This window comes from Sebastes fasciatus, chromosome 5 (assembly GCF_043250625.1).
Source record: "Sebastes fasciatus isolate fSebFas1 chromosome 5, fSebFas1.pri, whole genome shotgun sequence".
Lineage (NCBI taxonomy): Eukaryota > Metazoa > Chordata > Actinopteri > Perciformes > Sebastidae > Sebastes > Sebastes fasciatus.
Genome location: NC_133799.1, coordinates 26,887,148 through 26,905,710, shown reverse-complemented (window position 1 = coordinate 26,905,710; position 18,563 = coordinate 26,887,148). Strand labels below are relative to the sequence as shown.

General features: G+C 42.1%; 1 protein-coding gene across 3 annotated transcripts in view; it reads left to right on the top strand.

Annotated features, from left to right (window-relative positions):
• Positions 1 to 18,563, top strand: part of rnf13 (ring finger protein 13) — a 53,328-nt gene that overhangs the window by 6,781 nt on the left and 27,984 nt on the right. For 2 of the 3 annotated variants that reach the window (XM_074636196.1, XM_074636197.1), the window contains one exon: positions 9,275 to 9,397. In XM_074636196.1, coding sequence (XP_074492297.1) covers positions 9,275 to 9,397 — 123 coding nt within the window. Of the gene's footprint in view, positions 1 to 9,274; positions 9,398 to 14,698; positions 14,933 to 18,563 lie in introns of those variants that run through there. The other variant, XM_074636198.1, reaches the window with a different exon arrangement.

Sequence of the window (18,563 nt, the reverse complement as noted above, 5' to 3'; positions counted from 1 at the left end):
TATTAACATTATATAGATATTTTATTTTTGAAATATTATGGTTATCATCAATACTGGTATGTCGCGACACCCCTAATCCAGTCGTAAACAAAAGGGTAGCTTCACTATCAAGATTAAAAAGACTGGATTGTAACTTGCTGTCACTCCAAAAAATGATTTGCAGTCTTTTCAGGGTCAAATTTGACAAACGAAAACAAACGTGAACATATGTGTGTGTGTATGCGTTGCAGCAACCAGCCACACTTTAAAAAGACAGAAGAGCACACACTGTAAAACTACTGCAGAAAGTATTACACTTTGGACCATGTTTATTATAGTTAGTGAATTGAAATAAAAATGAATGTTAATTCATTTCAGTTTTAGTCTTTTTAACTCTAATATATCACAACCTGAAAAAAAGGAGACAGCATGAATTTCCTCACCTCTCGTGACATTGAACCACAGAAACTGAACGGACTTGACATTCCAGGAGGTGGCGCTACATCGCAATTGCTTCACATCGGACACTAAAGTAGGTTAAACATTAAACATTATGGCCATTCTAACTCCGCTACTGTAGCTACTTGTGAGACATTATAGATGGCCCTGAACTAAAACCACTGTCAAATTAAAACTAAATATATAAAATCTAAAACTAAGCCTTTCTGAAAAACTGAAACTAAACTAAAACTAGCAAACACACTCTGAAAACTAACTAAAAATAATCTGAAATGAAATTGAAAACTAAAATAAAATGGAAACGATTTTAATTCAAAACTATTCTAACCTTGGGGTGGACTTTAATGAAGCTTCATCAAAGTTTAATCACGTGTAATGAAACTGCTCCCAAACATTACTGCTCTGTGTTGTGGATTGTGACAACTGTGTGTTGATGTTGTTGTGAGGTCCCCCCCCACCCAGCAACCAGCACACTGCTTGATCCACAAAGCTCTCAAACAGAAGGGATGATTCATGTCTGCTATCTAAGCTGCTCATTGTGGCGTTCCACACAGTCAAGAGCCCGGTTGTTTGTTGTAGAAAGAGCTTTTTAGAGCACAGAGGCTGATGCCTTGTTTTGTGTTTGTGTATACGTGTATGTTTGCACACTCATAATTACTGGCACTTATCTGAATTTAAGGATGCTATGTTTAGCATCATTACACCATTAAGGCAGCCCCAGTTTTTGGCAATCGTCACACAAGTTGTGATCCCATAGTATATTTTAGGAAACACAGCTCTGGTTGAGGTGATTGGTAGCGTCGGTCTCACAGCATGAAGTTTGAACATTTTAGAATTTCAAATTTTTAAGGGAGCGTGGCCAGTTTACGCTGCGACATGTTAGTCGAGGTTCAAAGAATTAATTCATTTATTTACAGTTAGCAAGACACATCCCTAGTGTATCCACGTTTGTCGATATGGGCCTCACTATAAGTAGACTGTTGTGAGTGACGTGTCACCAGGCAAACAGCAGGGATTATGGCTTGAGCATATTATGTAAGATTCTGTCTGTGTTATGAAAGCTGAGAAATGACATGTCTCTGTCTGTGTCACCCGCACTCAACCCGTCTTAAATTCTCATCTAATCTTTGCATCTTATTTTTTCACCGCTGCCGTCCCGCTGCTGCAGAGAGGCCGTGTGCCATGATGCAGACAGGCTGCCCCAGTCCCCGAGGGCTAAACTCAATCCGTCCATTTTAAAGTTACCCTCCTCTGCCGCGCCCATGTCTGTGTCCGTCTGAGTGAGCTTGGCACAGACGCTTGTTTCAGCCGTGATTTACAGCTGCACTCAGCAAGAATGTAATGTAAGAATACGCCTCCATTATCATCCGCATTATCACAGGCTTAAAAAGAACTTCCCATCTTTCTTGCTGGACAAGCCGGAGACTTAACGTGTTTTTCAAATGGTGACTTTTTTTCTTCTTAATTGATTAAGCAATTCATCTTTGCAGCTCTAGAACAATTCACTTTTCTTCTCCCCACCACAACCTCCTTTTTAATACACCAGCCCTATTTGCACCTGCTGTTCAGATGAGAACCGACCTCGGCAGATTGTGTGACTTTTAGTAAAGTCTCCAACGACTATTTGTGCAATTGTTTCACAAATGCATACGCAACAAGGAAAGAGGAGCACCTTGCAAAAGCTCATGCAAATGGAATACAGACTGGTTGCAAGGCGTCAGTACAACTGGCCATTTGAATATGTAATCTGTATATTGAAATAATTTGGTAACCTTTGTATCATTATGAGCTAAACTCACTTTGCAGCCTTGCAGTGCTGCAGCTGTGTGATGCCTGGAGAAACCTCTGGCATCACAAGGCAGCACAAGCCTGTTTACCTCCGGAGGATTCCCCACAGGGAGCGAGGCTCCACACAGGGAGCGAGGCTCCACACAGAGTCCTCCCTGTTTCCACTTACACAACCGGGGCTGTTTACTGTCGCCTCAGGGTCTCAAAGCAAGGCCTCTGTGTACACCTACAGTATGCAACAGTTTGAAACAATTGAAAACAAATCTAGATTTGCATTGTAAAAACTGTTGTTCAATTGGTATTTAACAGTCGGGAGAATCAGTTCTCCTGTTTGGTCACTAACTTATTGTAGACCTGTCACCGTTTCATTTCTTTTTTTTACGTAGGGATGCAACACATTTGTAATCTGTATGCAGGAATTCAAATTAAGGGATACGTATTTTATTTGTAAAGCATGAAGGTTTTGCTGCGTCCATACCATGATGGTGTAAAGATTCGCAAACGAAATAACTACTGCACACAGCCTTTGCATAAATATAGTAAAAAATGCAGCTTATACATCTGAAATGATGTGGCGTTGAAGTATAAAGTAGTACAAAGTTGGAAAGAAAAGTAGAAGTACCTGAAAACTAGCACAGTACTTGAGTGAATATAGTTTTTGTAACATTGCTGCAGAGACATATCCACGGCTTACAGTATATAATAATTCTTTGACTGACACATGGTGGACAACAAAACATTTTTAAGATCATATAAGGCAACTTTTTGCCTTAATTACAGTAGGTACATAATGGCAGAGGACCCGGCTAAAAACTGCGTGGACAAGGTTCAGCTTTGTGAATTTTTGTTTTAGTTATGACTCTGGCCAAGAATCGATACCTATCTTAGAATAACCATGTTCCCCTTTCACAGTAAATTCCCTTTACTGTTGTTTCTATTCCATTTATGTGCCCACTTTCACATCAACAATTACAGACTGATCTCTGGTCTGAGAGGAAATGTTTGGGTTTCCTTTGGAAAGTCTTTGTGGTTTGGATGGTGCAGCAACACTGGTTAAGTCTCTGAAGCACACACACATACAAAAATATAATATGTTCAAATAAAAGTATTTCCCTTTTTGAGTGGTTTATGTGTGTGCTTGTCAAGAAATCACAGAATAGATGGACTTCTACAACACTATTACTACTTCTAATACTGCTTTTTTATTGCTTTATTGTGTTACTTTAGAAGCAGCAGAATGAGCTTCCTCCTATCAGTTGGGAAATACCACGTTTTGCACAAACCTCTCTTCGGTTGTTTCCTGTAATTACAATCTGGATACATTTGATTGAGGTTGTGGGCGTATAAAGAGGTGGCAGGAAACGCTCCTCCCATGTTGCATCTTGCCTCGAGCATCACGCATCGAGCAAAATATGGAAACACGAGGAGGCTGCGAACTTTGAGTGGATAATTGTTCAAGCGTTTCACTTGTTTCACCTACGCCGCTCCGGTTTCCTTCGACAATTCAAAGACCCTGCATGTCTTGTTAGATAAACCGAGGAGTGTCTGTGTGTAACCCACTGCATTCACTGATTTCAAGTGAATTCAATTCTAATGAAGTTTTAACAAAATAATCTCTTCTTAAAGGTTGACTTTGGTAGGTAGCTTTTTGCCAAGTCTTCACCCCAGTCATGGGTCGTCCTCAGCAAATTGATCTAGGTCAGGTGTCGTTATGTGACCGAAGTGTGAGAATGAAAGCGTTGAATGAAAATGACTTGGATTATGCAAGTGCACGGATTATGATTCCCAAGGTTAAATGTAAATGTACTTCCATGCTCAAATGTATGGAAATTAAACTTGGAAAGTAGGCATGGGACAATATGAACATTTTGTGTTACAATTATCCTTCCCAAAATAATGTTTTCAATGAAAATGAGAATAATTATGTAAAAATGATCACACTCTCTAATATCGTAAATCATATCACAATTGCAATATCAGTCAAAATAATCCCAATCAGATATTTTTCAAAATGGTGCAGATAGGACACACATCTTTTTTTTAGTGAACATCTTAAATAAGGTCATCATAAATCACAAGGTCCCCTTGCATAAATAAAGGATAAATACATAAAAAAAAGCAACATTGTTGTGTAAAATCAGGCACTATTTTTCTCTTCTCTACATGATTGCGAGCTAGATAGCTTTTTCAAGTCACTTGTGAAGATGTTCACGATTACCCCGATAATGGAAATTCAACACAATCAATTTATTGTGAGCTTTTTTTTTAAATTATTTTATCGTCCCATCCCTATTGGGAAGCCTGTTAGGCCTTGAAGGACCCCTGAAAGTCCCTGGACTTTTCATCCTTTTGGTTTATATGATAATAATCAAGCCAGTTGTCACATCTGCTGCTGTGTCAACATGTAAGCGGTGAAATGTTGTCTCTAAGAGGAAGATTTTTTTTTCCGTTTCATCGATGGTCTGTCATGGAGATGAAGCACTAATGAAGTTACTTAATGCACCTTCATGAGTCATTTCTCTTGTGTCTGGTTCTGGTAAATGTATAGTAATGAACGAATTACAGATGTTTTAGTGCAGATTGTTCCTGTCAGTGTCCAGATGACTCACTGTGATGAACTTACATCAGGTCATTGTGTCTAATTAGCTGCTTTACTCTCGTTCTCTTGTGCTGTTGAGGGAGTTTCAGGCACATTTTGTTCACTTGCCCCACCCACATTGTCTCAGCCGGTTTTTAATGTGACCCAGAAACATCCCACATTTTTCTCACATTCAGTCTGCAGCCGCCCCATTTCACCCGGCATTCCTATCCAGGTTGAGACAGCAGTAATAGTTTCAGTAAGAAGGTCAAAGACTCTGGTAATCGTTGTGGTAAATATTGTGATTATAGACGAGTAATGTAATGATAAAAAGTGCTGTCTGAAAGCAAGATCTGTTGCTTCACCTGCTTCCTGTTGTGGTCATGCATAATGTCGGGAAGGGGGGGTTTGAAGTGGTTCAGGCAGGTTAAAGTGGGGATTTTCTGAACATCAATGAATGTGAGTGTGGCGTCACACAAGCTTTAATCTCCTTACAGGAAGCCCCAGTCAGGTTAGAGCCAGTTATTAATTCCCTTGTTTTTTCCCCATCTGAACCCAGAGCAAATCTGAAAACAAGCCCTATAGTGAGATTGTTAGTGACGGGATTACGTGTGATCGCTGTGCAGTACTTTGGAATAGTCCACCTGAGAACCCCCTTCCTCCTCCTCCTCCTCCTCCTCCTCCTCTACCTCCTCTTTCCTGTTGAATTCTGCAACAACAGAAAATCCCTCTGAGCTTGTCAACGTATTAGGAGAACAAAAAAGAAATTAAAGCATTAACTCATGATCATATTTTATACTGATTCTCTTGATCGTTAATATCACACTTTTAACTGATCGCTAATTCAGTCTGCAGTTACACCAAACCAGTCTTAACCCATTCAAGCCAAAAGACAAACTAGAGCCAGCGTAAACCTTGATTTTACACTCAAGGTTTACTGTTGGTGTTGACTTCTTAAAGGAACGGTGTGTAATATTTTGGGGGAATCTATTAGCAGAAATGGAATATAATATTCTAACTATGTTTTCATCAGTGTTTAATCACTTAAAACTAAGAATTGTTGTGTTTACGTTAGCTTAGAATGAGCCCTTCATATCTACATAGGCAGCGGGTCCTCTTCACGGTGTTGCTCCGCCATGTTGCTACAGTAGCCTAGAACGGACAAATCAAAGCTCTAGCGAGAGCCTTTAGCGTTTTTACGTTACCTGAAGGCCACTGTCGTTCTCCGGCACGCTTGTGAAACTGCGGTAACGTGAGCAGCAGAGTGCAAAACCGACTTCCGTTGCTCCTAAAGTAATGTTACTGTGGTAAGGATGCCTGAGTGAGGTGAACGGCGTTACCGTGGTTTTGCACTCAGCGGCTCACGTTACCGCAGTCTTGGAAAGGGAGGAGTGAGCGGAGGGGTACTCAGTTGGTTGCAATCTGCAACCAAATCACTAGACGCCGCCAAATCCTACACACTGCACCTTTAACATTGGAAGAACTTGTAATATTTAGACTTCATCTCAAAATGTTTACTTGGGGGAAAAATGGCTAAAGATGAGGAAAGACTATCGGGTGTTGCCTTTGCATGAACGGTCCACATTAAATACTGTGTATTTGTCACTGTCATTATAATATTAAGTAATTCGGCTATCCGTTACATTCATTCAGTCATAGGGGGTCGCCGCCTCAGTTTTAAGTGTCACGGCATTTCATGTCGTCATGTTACCTGGTATACAGATTATACATTTAGGAAAATTAGAGCACTGATGTCAGATACATATTGCACAAGTTGTGGTATCTGAATTGTTATCTGGAGAGGAAAAAGTTTGATCAGTGATGTTTGATCTCGTCACTATTTCATTGTGCAAATGTGTCACGATACTTCACCATGTCAACATCACAGGCTTGATGAATAATTTATCCTTATTGGGTGTTTTTACAAACTTTTGACACCTTGGCTTGAGACTAATGCAATAATGGAAAATTGATTTTGGTATCCTCACAACAATAGTCTTCTCAGGGAGCTGGTTGATAGTTTGTCCTTTTTTTCCACTGTGTCTTTATTCCCCTCAAGTACAATGAATACAAAGGACCTGCCTAAGTGATGTTGGCTTTAGATGGCGTATGCAGACAGCAGAACCTCATATTCACAGTAAAGGGAATACTACATGATGATAGAAATATAAATATTGTTACACAAAGTCCCCCAGCTTGGAGTCTGACAGAGCAGTGGGAGTAGTTGAGTCTTGTTTAAAGTGATATCCTCACGCAGACGGCATCAGTCTACGTTTTCAGGATTTCCCCTCCTTCCCCAGTTATTTCCTGTTTTTCACCGCGCTCTCTTCTCTGCAGTTCTTTCTTTAGATGTTTTTTTCCACCCAACAGAGGGCACTCTTGCCACTGATTTCAGACTCAGGAGGAGGAATGTGAGGCAGTGGCACAGTGATGTCATTTAGCAGCAGGGCAGGGCTGCACTGGAGGAGGCGCCCAGAGGTGACGACGCCGGCGAGGGCGATGGGTGATTCCTCGCACGTTCCCCCCCACCCCTCCCTGATGAGATGATCTCACAGGTCTCCCAGATCCCTTTCATACGTCAGCTCTTATTAATGTTGAACTACAACCGGGGGGCGCAATCGGTCGGCAGCTTTGTCTCTTTTGTTTCTTAGTGAATGTGATGTGTCACTGTGGTCATTTTCCATATGTGGCTCAGTTGTTCTGGAGTCGTGTCCGTGTGGCAACACGCGAGATGCGCTCACAGAGAGTCAGTTTGCTGCTAGCAGACAGCGGCCTTGTGTGTGTGAGAAAGTGCTGACTCTCCTTGATATACGGGCTGGTGTTTTTTAAAGTGTAGAGAGAGTTGAAAGTGGCTGGCAGAGTCCCAGAGTCCCACAGCAGTCCACACTTCCTGTCTACCACCTTGCCTCTCACACACATACACACACACACATATCAATATATATCATATCAGGTCCCTCCCTCCTCATCTCTTGTGTATTTTCCTGTCATCATCTCTTCTCTTATTTTATTTATCTGCGCTGATTCTTTTCTTTTTCGTCTTCACCTTTCTATTTTTGTCCTTTTCCCTCCGGTTTTTTTTCTGGCTTTTGTCTGAGTTTCAGTGGCGCTCTGATTCCCTTTGCCTCCATATTTGTATCTTTTCTGTTTTTCCGCCTTTGTTCTCCGTCCCTTTATCACTCTGTCAGCCTCTCTGTCTGTCTCTCTCTCTCTCTCTCTCTCTCTCTTCTCACTATCGCCTCATCAGTCACTTCAAAAGCTGTTGGTGGAAATGGGACTGAGACAGGAAGCAGCAGCAGAGAGATGGGAAATACAAGGGGCCAAACTGAGACCATGACAATCTGAAAACACCAGCTATCATGAAAGCTATTCGACTCTGTGATACATGCAAAAACACACAAAAGGTTTTTATGGGCATTTAAAGACACGACATACACACATCACTTCTGTGTGGCAGTGATTTTCTTCATTCCCGTGGAAAGTTCTGTATTACTTAATTATGCATGCATTACCATGTTCAATTTAGGTTTTATATGCCAGAGTTACATCTGGGGCTGCAGCAGAACTGCCTTTAAAAGATTGTTTTTCATCTGTGGGTTGTGATGGATGTTGTTAATCAAAGATGGCGCTGTCCAGACTTTGGGTCAGGGGAGCTGACACTGGATCCTGGCAGTAGTGGAAGACGTATTAAGACTTTTTACTTAAGTAAAAGTAGCAATACTACAGTGTAAAAATTCTTTGTTACAAGTAAAAGTCCTGCGTCTTACATAAGTAGAAGTAAATTAGCATCAAAATATACTTAAAGTAAATTTACTGGTTATGCAGAATGGCCCATTTCAGAATAATATATATTATATTACTGAATCATAATTAATGATGCATGTGTTCATCACTTTAATGTTGTAGCTGGTAAAGGTGGAGCTTGTCATGTAGGTATGAAGCTGTTTAAAATGGTTTTCAGCTGGTGATTTTTCCACAGAGCTTGTTTAGAGATGGTCAGTGGTGCCTCCGTGTTGTGGGTTAGGGTTAGAAAGTAAGCTAATGACCATTAATGTCCTTTTGAATCTGTCAAAGTGCCCTTCAGTAACCTCTACCTGCTCCACTTTGATTTATTGACACTAGAGGACTCGAGCTCTGATGCAAGAATGAGAGAAATTGAATGAATGTGAAACAAGGTCATTACTTTGTCGTTGATATACTAGTTCATCATTATTCCTGGTCTTCATTCAAACTGTTTGACATCACTCATTATTTTTTATAGAAGTGATTTTTACGACTGCTCTTTATACAAGTTGCATAGTACATTTCAGTTGCGTCCTATCATTAATTTGTAGGGCTAGTTTATGCTCTCAATAAATATAATATATATCTTATTTTGGGAAAATGACGCCTCATTGTCTGTTTGACTTGGATTTAAGCCATTCATGTATTTCTCTCACCATGTCACGTCTGATGATGTCATCCCCACAGGGCTTCCTGATTGGGGCACGGCCAGAAAATGCCTGCGAGCCCATCGAGCCCCCGCCGAGGGACAACATGACGGGCGCCTTCATCGTCCTCATCAAGCGCTACGACTGCAACTTTGACATCAAGGTACAGTGTTTCCACTGGTCGGTGTGTGTACGTGTGTAGTTATTGTCAGCTATGGAAGTCCTAAACCACGCTACACCCTTAATCAATGCCAGCCATCTCTAGTTTTAATCTAAACATAACTACTTTGTAGTTGCCTCACACTTAATTTCTATCAGATCAGATCTGGTTGGGAATGGAAAACAGAAAGCAGCAATTTCCCTAAACAGTTTCCTGCTTGAGCATCTGTCTCACTCCACTGCCTCTTGTCTTTTTCTTCTCCTGCTGCTGCAGTTTTGTGCGTGATGCTGGAATTGAAAAGTTCAGTTTGCCTAATAAGTCCGTGAAGTGGCTGAAAGACGGAGAGAGAGCTGATCTCTATTAGTCAAGTGAGGCATCAGGCCTCGTGCGATGCACCGAGGGGGATGAAGGCAGCATAAGTTGTGTGTTGGGAGTGTCGCCCTCTTCTACGCTAGAGAGGAAGAGACGCTGGAACGAGAAGGAGAAATAGAAGAGTAAAAATAATGGTGTGTCTGTATAGAGAGGCGAAGTCCCGCCCCTTCTGATGGACCCCATGGGACCTTACTTCAGAAAAAATATATACAATAGTCAACGGCAAGAGACATGCGCCATGAATCACACATATGATGTTTGTCGATTTAAAAGAGAATTTTACGAGTCAAGAAAGTCACAGTTTGTCGTAGTATCATTTAGTTTTGTGTGAAACCGCTCAGTGAACTACATCTCTCGTCTTTCACAGTATACGTCACCAACACTAGCTAGGTAACTTAGCTATGACCACGTACAGATGAAACGTTATCTTACCTGATGTGTTTTATCCAGCGACTCCTGGTCTTGTGAAACACACAGGCATCATAGCATCAGCGAGAGAGACGTCACTTAGGCAACTTATGGGTGTGTAGTCTTTCTAATTACGTATTTTCACAGTCTTATACTTCAACAGTTTTACAACAAACTGCAACTTTCTTGACTTGCAAAATGATGTTTTAAATTGACTAACTTTTGTGTGATTCATGGTGCAATTCAAACAAGATAAAAAAAATTATTTGTCTCTCGCTGGAAGAGGAGGGACTTTAGCCTCTCTATATCTAATCTGCCATTACAAAGCAGTCGAACAGAGCATCTCGTTAAAGCCTAATTAACTTATGCAAAGTCAAACACAGTGGCTATAAATTAACTCAGGATTGTGAGTTGAAGTGGGTCAGTGGTTAGTTCGAAGGAAACATGACACATCAATTTTTAATGCGCACACAAATTTGCTACGCCAGTTACAATGCCTCTGCAAGTTTCATCAAGTGGAATGCCAGGAAGGATTAAAATTTAAAGATGACAACAAAATAAAATGCACAAACAAAAGTATCTTCTTTGTTTTTGGAGCTTGATGATACATTTCTTGTTACAGAATTTAAGGACATTTATTGTAGAGACTTTTTTCACAACTCATTGAATGCAGATACTTCAGTAGTGAAGACATTACCTTTCCATCTGAAAACGTCACATTTATAGTCTGAACACTTGATAAATTTGGCAATAGAGTTGGCAGCAAGTGAAATACTGAGTTTTAATATTAATACAGCACCCTCTGCTGATTCCCAAGGATGATCTGTGCCAGAAGGTATATGACTCAAAGTTAATTCTTTCCCCAGTTTTTTTCACTTTGCACTAAAGGAAACTAAGGCTACATCCACATTAATATGTTTTAGTTTTAAATCAGCGTTTAATCTCCATCCAGACGAGCGTTTTCGGGCCGTTTCAGAATTAATCTCCGTCCACACCACCACACCTGAAAACGCATATCACATGACCATTCATGTACACTGGGAATACGCGTGCCGATGTAAACAGGGAGCAGCGCTGGTTGTTCAGTTGCAGCAAATACTACAAAGGAAGAACAGCTGCTATCATAGACAACAGGGTCAACAACGCTTGTAACTCGTTATCCATGTTGAAATGAACCACTGGTGGTCGAGGCCATGGATGTTTTAAGAGAACTGGATACAGCGTTGGAGGCGTTCATTCCTATGAAAGTTGCTCAGTGGCGCCTGATGCTAAAATGGCTCAACTTCCGAGTGGAAAAGTACCCGGATCTTCCAGCGATCTTCCGCATGCATAGGGGCCCATAGAGCATGGGAAAATATCTTTTTGGGTCCAATGGCATCACGTGATGAACACGGAAGTTGTAGTACCGCCGTTTGGCCTCTACGAAAATTGGCATCAACGACCGGGGGTCTTCCTGGGGGCTTGATCGAGGCTGACGTTGTTCGTTTTCATCCGGAAAAGGTTCACGTGATAGGGGCATGACAAATCAAGGAAGGACACGTCATGACTGATAATACCCAATCAAGAAGCGAATGTGGGTGTCTGCGTCATCGTTTTCAAAGGTCTCTGTTTCTGTCCGTCCAGACTAAAGCGCAACCCCGGAGTTTTAAAACTAAAACGGTGTCAGCTGCATTTTCAAACGTCTCCGTTTTAGGGGTTCTAAAACGGCGGAGTAGTGTGGACGCTAGGCTTAAACTTAGCAAAAGTTCTGCGTTTTAAAACGAAAACGTATTAGTGTGAATGTAGCCTTAAAGCTGTCCATATGCAAAAAACACAGTGTGGTAGATCGGTTTCTAAATGCATCTTAAAACCTCCAGTTTTTCATGGATTCAGAATAAAAGAACAGAAGAGGGAATAGAAAGGAGTGAGGTAGAGAGGGGAGAAAAGAGAGCCAGGGTTAGAGATTGAGAGCAGCGATGAGTAATGGGGTGAAAGTGAGCAAAGCATGCAGCCTCTTGGCATCCCTCTCTCTCTCTCTCTCTCTCTGCCTCGTACTCTCATTCTTTTCAGTCTTACCTTTTCACTCTACCTTCTTGGTTGCTCCCCCCACCCACCGTTCATTCACGCTCACATTTCCCGTCAATCCCTGCTTTTCAATCTATTTTCTTGGCACTTTCTCTCTGTTGGTCTTTCCCTTTTCTTTCTTACAGCCTTAGAAGGTCTTACTGCATCTCACACACACACACACACACACACCCCACACACACACTCATAGAAACATGTTGACAGACGGGGCAGTTAGGTGTTCCCTTTGCTGGAGTGTAACCAGACTCCACTCCACATAGCTGTGTGTCAGACAGACACACAATATAAACACAATGCATACACGCACACGCACACTCGCCCGCCTCTCTGAACTGTGTCAGATTTGACCTTTAACCTCCTGCAACCCTCAAAGGAGTAGCTTTGACTTGTTGAAGTTTACTCTGATTTTCTTGTAGCTGAAGAAGTCTGGTGGCGTTTTTTGAGTGTAACCTCGCAGCATTCGTTCCCCCAGTTGTGTCATAAAAAGCACATTAACGCTGTAATGCGTTTCTCACCAGCACCCCAAAGTAAGTTTTGACATTCAGGCCAAGTTGATCAGTTATTTTAGTCGGCTATCAAGTAAAAAATATCTTTATACAAATACCTTTGTGTTTAGAGGTAAAAAAAGTTTGATTTAAGTTTTTTATTTTTAATATAATCACATTGAATAATTACTTTATCAGCTGCTGGTTAGATTGAGACTCTCTTGAGACAGGTCCTTCCTATTGAAGCAAACCATTAAGATGATATTTCCTGAAAGCCCTCTGTTGATTCCAAAGAGGATGATGCTACTTGTCCTCCCACCTCTTCTCTGCGTTTGCTTGTCATCTTTTGGCTTCATTGTGACAGTGAACATGGTCTAGTCTTTGTTTTAATTGCTCCTCCTCACACCATCTGCTCTTCTGAGAACGATGATTGCAAGGTCAGTTCTTGTGAGGCAACAACTGCTTACTTTAGAGTCACAAACGTATCGTATGTAACATACGAAAAGTTATTCCTCATTTTTCGTGCGTTTTCTTACGAATGTCCAGCAACACGTGACGCACATGTCAATTTCCCCTCCAGTCTTTAAAAAAAAACAACTTCTGTCTACATGGGAAAAAACTTGGTTAGGTCTTGGCAATAAAACTACTTAGTTAGGTTGAGGAAAAGATCGTGGTTTGGTAAAAAAATAACCCCAGAAGTGACTTAACTTAAGTAGGGAAGTTACGTGACAAATAAATCAAGGTTGACTTCTGTTTTTGTCCCATCCACCCCGACCTCCTCCCTATGCAGCGTTTGTCACTCTTTATACTTCCTGGTTCACAATAACATGGATCCCATACGAATTGATTTTGTAGGATATATACGAATTACAGTGCATTACTGTTCATAGGTATAGCTATGAACCGTGTATGAGACCAGCCTGAACTGATTGATTGTATTGTCAAAATATTTGATAATTGTTTTATTTTGGATTTTTTTTAGCTTTGCTTACCAGTTGTTGTGTTATAAGAACCGGCCCTCTCTCCCTCCCTTTTATTTCATGCTGGAAAAGTAGTGTTTCTAGGATGTGGGAAAGTTTTCCAAATGTTAAATCTTAATGGCTTAAAATAGGTTGTCTCCTGAGTCAGAGGCCTCGTGGTTAAGATGCATGCCATGTAACCGCAACATCCCGGGTTTGATCTGGTCGGGGGGCCTTTGTCCCTCCCCCCACTCTCCCTGCATTTCCTGTCAGTATCTCTACTGTCTAGGGCTGAATGATTTTGAAAATATATCTTATTACGATATGATTTGCAATATTAGAAGAAATGATAATTACAAATTACATCATTATTCTCACTTTCATTGAAAAAACGTATTTACAAAATGATGGTGTGTGGTGTTTTGCGGGGATCTGTACCAAACAAATATGATGTGTAGGCCAAGACATCTCTGCAGCACCACAATATTTAATTTAATTTTTATATGTATATATATATATATATATATATATTAGAAAATGTGAAAGTAAAGTGAGCTTGTCTGCTATCAGAAGAAACCTTTTAACAGTTTTACAGGTGTATCTTTATAATGGTTGTATGGGGAAGATGCTTTTGGCCCACATTGAGTGTTTTTCTGTTGCAGTACTGCAGTGACCACTGGGATATTGGTAGACTCAATGTGGCAAATATGGCTCTCTGAATACATCCATGTGTTTACTGAGAGCCCCCAGGAAGTGCGCCGGGCTTTTTATCCCAATTTTCGTAGTGGCCAAACGGTGGTACAACAACTTCCGTGTCCGTCACGTGATGCCATTGGGCCAAAAAATACTTTTTCCCATAGACTTACATTGTGAAAGAGACGTCTGTAACTCAGCGGATCATTTTTTTTTAAGTAAATAAGCTTCCCAGTATGAACACTTGAATAGCCCTTATTCAAATCCTAAAAGTTGTAAAATGCACTAATAGCCGAATCCAGAGTTATTTCCCTTGCTCCGTTCATGTGAATGAGACCCAGACTGAGGCTGGAGCGAGGGCTCTGAGGCGGGTTTAAAGGAAACGCTACTGCGCCTGCTCTATGGGCCCAATGGATGTGGAAGATCACCGGATGATCCGGGTACTTTATCACTCGGCAGTCGACCCATTTTGGCGTCACGCGCCACTGAGCAACTCTCACCGGAATGAACGGGAGCCCCGCCTCCAACGCTTTATCTACTTCTCTTTATACATCATGGTGTGTATACATGGTTTACTGCCTATATGTAAACTTCTCATGATGAAATAGGCACACGTTGAACATGATTACAATAAACTTGGGGTTTGACAGTAGACCCGTCTGCAGTTCGTGAGTTAGGGAGTGTCTTCCTGTCTTTCTCTCTACTCTTATTTCTTTATCTCCTTTTCAATCTCTTTTTTCCCCTCTCTCTTCCCTCACCCCCTGTCGGTGATTTCCTCCCCTCTGTCTCCCTTATATATGTGCTCACACACACACACAGACACACACACACACACACAGACACACAGTCTGTCTGTGAGGTCTGGCTGTGCCGTCTGACTTCAGTCTCTGGCTTAATGGTTGCTCGTATATCTACACACATCATCACACTCACACACACATACAGTATATACTGTATATACAGTTTGCTCTCTCTCTCTCTCTCTCCATCTGTCACACACACACACTCAGTTTGTCGCTAGCATTCAGCTGTCTACCTTGAATTCCTCTCACACACACACACACACACACACTCCCTCCCGCCCTCCCTCTTATCCGGGCTCAGTTCCCTCCAGAAGCTGCAGGGAAACAAAGGAATAATAGATTCCATCTTGACTGAGAGGACGCACTCGTCTGTGTGTGTCTGTGTGTCTGTGTGTGTGTGTGTGTGTGTGTGTGTGTGTGTGTGTGTGTGTGTGTGTGTGTGGTGCAGGGGTGTCACCCCCAGCATGCCCGTTGTTTCGTTTCATTGCCTCCCATCTCTTTCTGTCCCTCCGCAGCCTCCTCCTATAGCATTTAGCCATTAGCATCCAGTGAGCAACAGCAGCGCTGAGTTTTAATGGATCCGCGGCCGTAATGGGCAATAAAAACGGACACTCGCCCACTTAACCCTCCGTCAAGTGTTCGCTCCTCTGCTGGCGGAGTATGAGTGTGTGCGAGTGTGTAAGGGATGTAGCGTGTGTGTGTGTTGCGATAAGAGATGAGAGAGGAGGTTGAATGTCGAGAGAGAGTGTTTGAGACGGGGGGATCATGTGAAGGGGTGTTAATAGGCGCACTCACTCCTCGTGTGTGTGTGTGTGTGTGTGTGAGAGAGAGAGAGAGAGAGAGAGAGAGAGAGGGAGGAAAGCATTCCTTCCTGGCTGTTCCTTTTATAAAATAAATCTCCAGAGAGACAGGGTTTGCACTTCCTGTACAGTGGGATGCTTTGAGGTGGTGGTGGTGGTGGTGGTGGTGGTGGTGGTGGGGGGCTCACTGGTGACCTTTGTGACCTCTCTGGGAGGGGAGGGGTAGTGAACAGGAAACTCAAAACCCTTTTCCTCCCCCCTCTCTCCCTCCCGTGCCTCCCTTACGTCTTAGCAAGATTCTTTGCAGACTGTCTCTCCGTCCCACTGCTGCCCTCCAATAACACACACAGAATATACATTGAGACATAATGTCCTAGTTATGTAACATGTGCTGAAATATGTCGAGCTCTGTGGAACCACGTTGGTCTCCCCCTTTCTTCTCTTTCTCTTATTTGCTTCTCATTAAGTCTCTCTGCTGCCCTCTACGCTGAAACATAATGCAACAGTTGCACAAACAGAGAGCGGTCATTAAGTCAACAAAGTGATTCAGTAAAGTCTGGTATACAGCTATATCTACCTTATGTTTGCTAACATTATGATAGTGCACATGTTGCATCCGGTCTAAAAGAGTTAAATGTTCACTGTGTAGTTTTAGACTTCTAGTAGCACGACAGAGCTGGTTTTTTTCTGAGTGGGTCCCCATTTTACTTATTCTGTGTGTGTCTGCTGTTCGGTGCTGAGCAAATAGTATACGGTGGGTTTTTAGAGCTTTTCCACTGAAAACAGCTGCCTGATATGACCCACGGATTTATCATAAGACCTGGATACCCCTGAATATGCGCTGTAGTGTTTCTCACGCGAGTTCCCACTCGGCCCATAGACTTTACATTGTGATGACGTCACAGATTTTGAAATTGTTTTTCTCGGCTCAAGGAAAGTTTACCTAATATGAATGGATCAAAGATTCATAATAGAAAGAGCGTTATAATTTACCAATGCTTAATAATCATATTTACTGATTAGAGCTTGAACGCATCATAACGTGCTCCGTGCTGTCGCCGGACGAGTCGGTCACTGTGATTACTCTGAAAGGCATAATGGGAATGAATTACAATATAATAAGAATCTGATGAAGTTAGTTGTTCCAAATGTTTTTAAGCTTGTTCCTCCACGGCTTAATTTGGATTTGCAGTTGTTAAAAATTGCAGCTTTATGTCTTCTTCACTCACACTGAAGAACTTCCATACTGTCGACATGTGTGCGAGACGTTACTGACTGCGCCACTATGTGCCGACGTAAAACCATCATGTGGCGACTGCACATGTGTGTGACCGGCAAAAACTTGGGTATATGAGACTGCTGAAAACCGGCCGGCTTTGATCGGCTGCTGATTGACGGTGCATCTCTAGCTGTTAGTTTAAGAAGCGCTTGACTTATGCAATACCGCAACTGGCCACTGGAAAAAATTGGAAGCAGGGCTGAGTGGCGGGACTGTATTCTGGTCTTATTATACATCCACGCTATGGCCGTATACGATTCTATGAGAGCGAACCAAAACAGTGAAGTTGTGAACCGGACAGTTAAACAATGAGCTGAAACTACAAAGCTCTGTAACGCTGAGGAGAGCTGCAGATTCAGGTGATCATTCTCTGTAGGTTCATCACAACAAGAGACCCCCATTCACATTGTCATGATACATTAGTATAAAAATATCTAATGTAGCCACTTTAAAGGAGCATGAAACAGTATAGAAGTTGTTCAACCCTTGTTTTGATTTTTGCTAGTAGTAGTGACCAGTGTATTGTGTAGTGGATGGTAGAGATGACGACTTTTTGTCTGGTGGAAAATCCCCCCATGTGAGACCCAGATTATGTTACAAGACAGTTTCCAAACCCTGCCTGCCTCGCAAAGGGCAGTTCAGACTAAACGTCCAGTCTGGTGTAAATGCTTTTTGTCCTGTCAGGAAGCTGTGAACTTCATGTGACAGGGCAGAGATCAGGCATCACACTCTAAACAATGCTCTCATTCAAAAACATTTACACCGTACACTTATGATACAAACCGATTCAAGTTTGCACCCATTTTGAGTGGAAAACGGGCTGCGAAATCTGGCGCACGTGGTGATATAATCTGTGTCCATGACGGGTGGCAAAGTGCCATCGATTGGCAGCCGATCCATCCAATTGAAATGTCGCTGCTGGGATCCAGTGGAGAATAAAAAGTGGCAAAAAGATCTCCATGAGTTGGGAGCGGTCACAAGGGCCTTGTTTTCTCTGTGCCAGTATGATCTGTCCAGTCAGTGTCTTTTACCAGCTGCAGCCTAAGTTGGTCAGCGATTGTTCTGGTGGCTGGTAATTCCCCATCTAACCTCGCTTCCTACCTCTGCCTTACAGTAAGTGCATTTTATTGTGGCGCTGCAGTGACCTCACAGCCCCCGAGCTACACACACACACATACACACACACACAGCCCTCAGTCTTTATTCAAACAATGATCCAGCTTCCTGCACACGCTCACTCAGTCTTATGACAGGGTATGACTATGGCTGACTGGATGTATGACTAGCTTCAGTGTGTGTGTGAGAG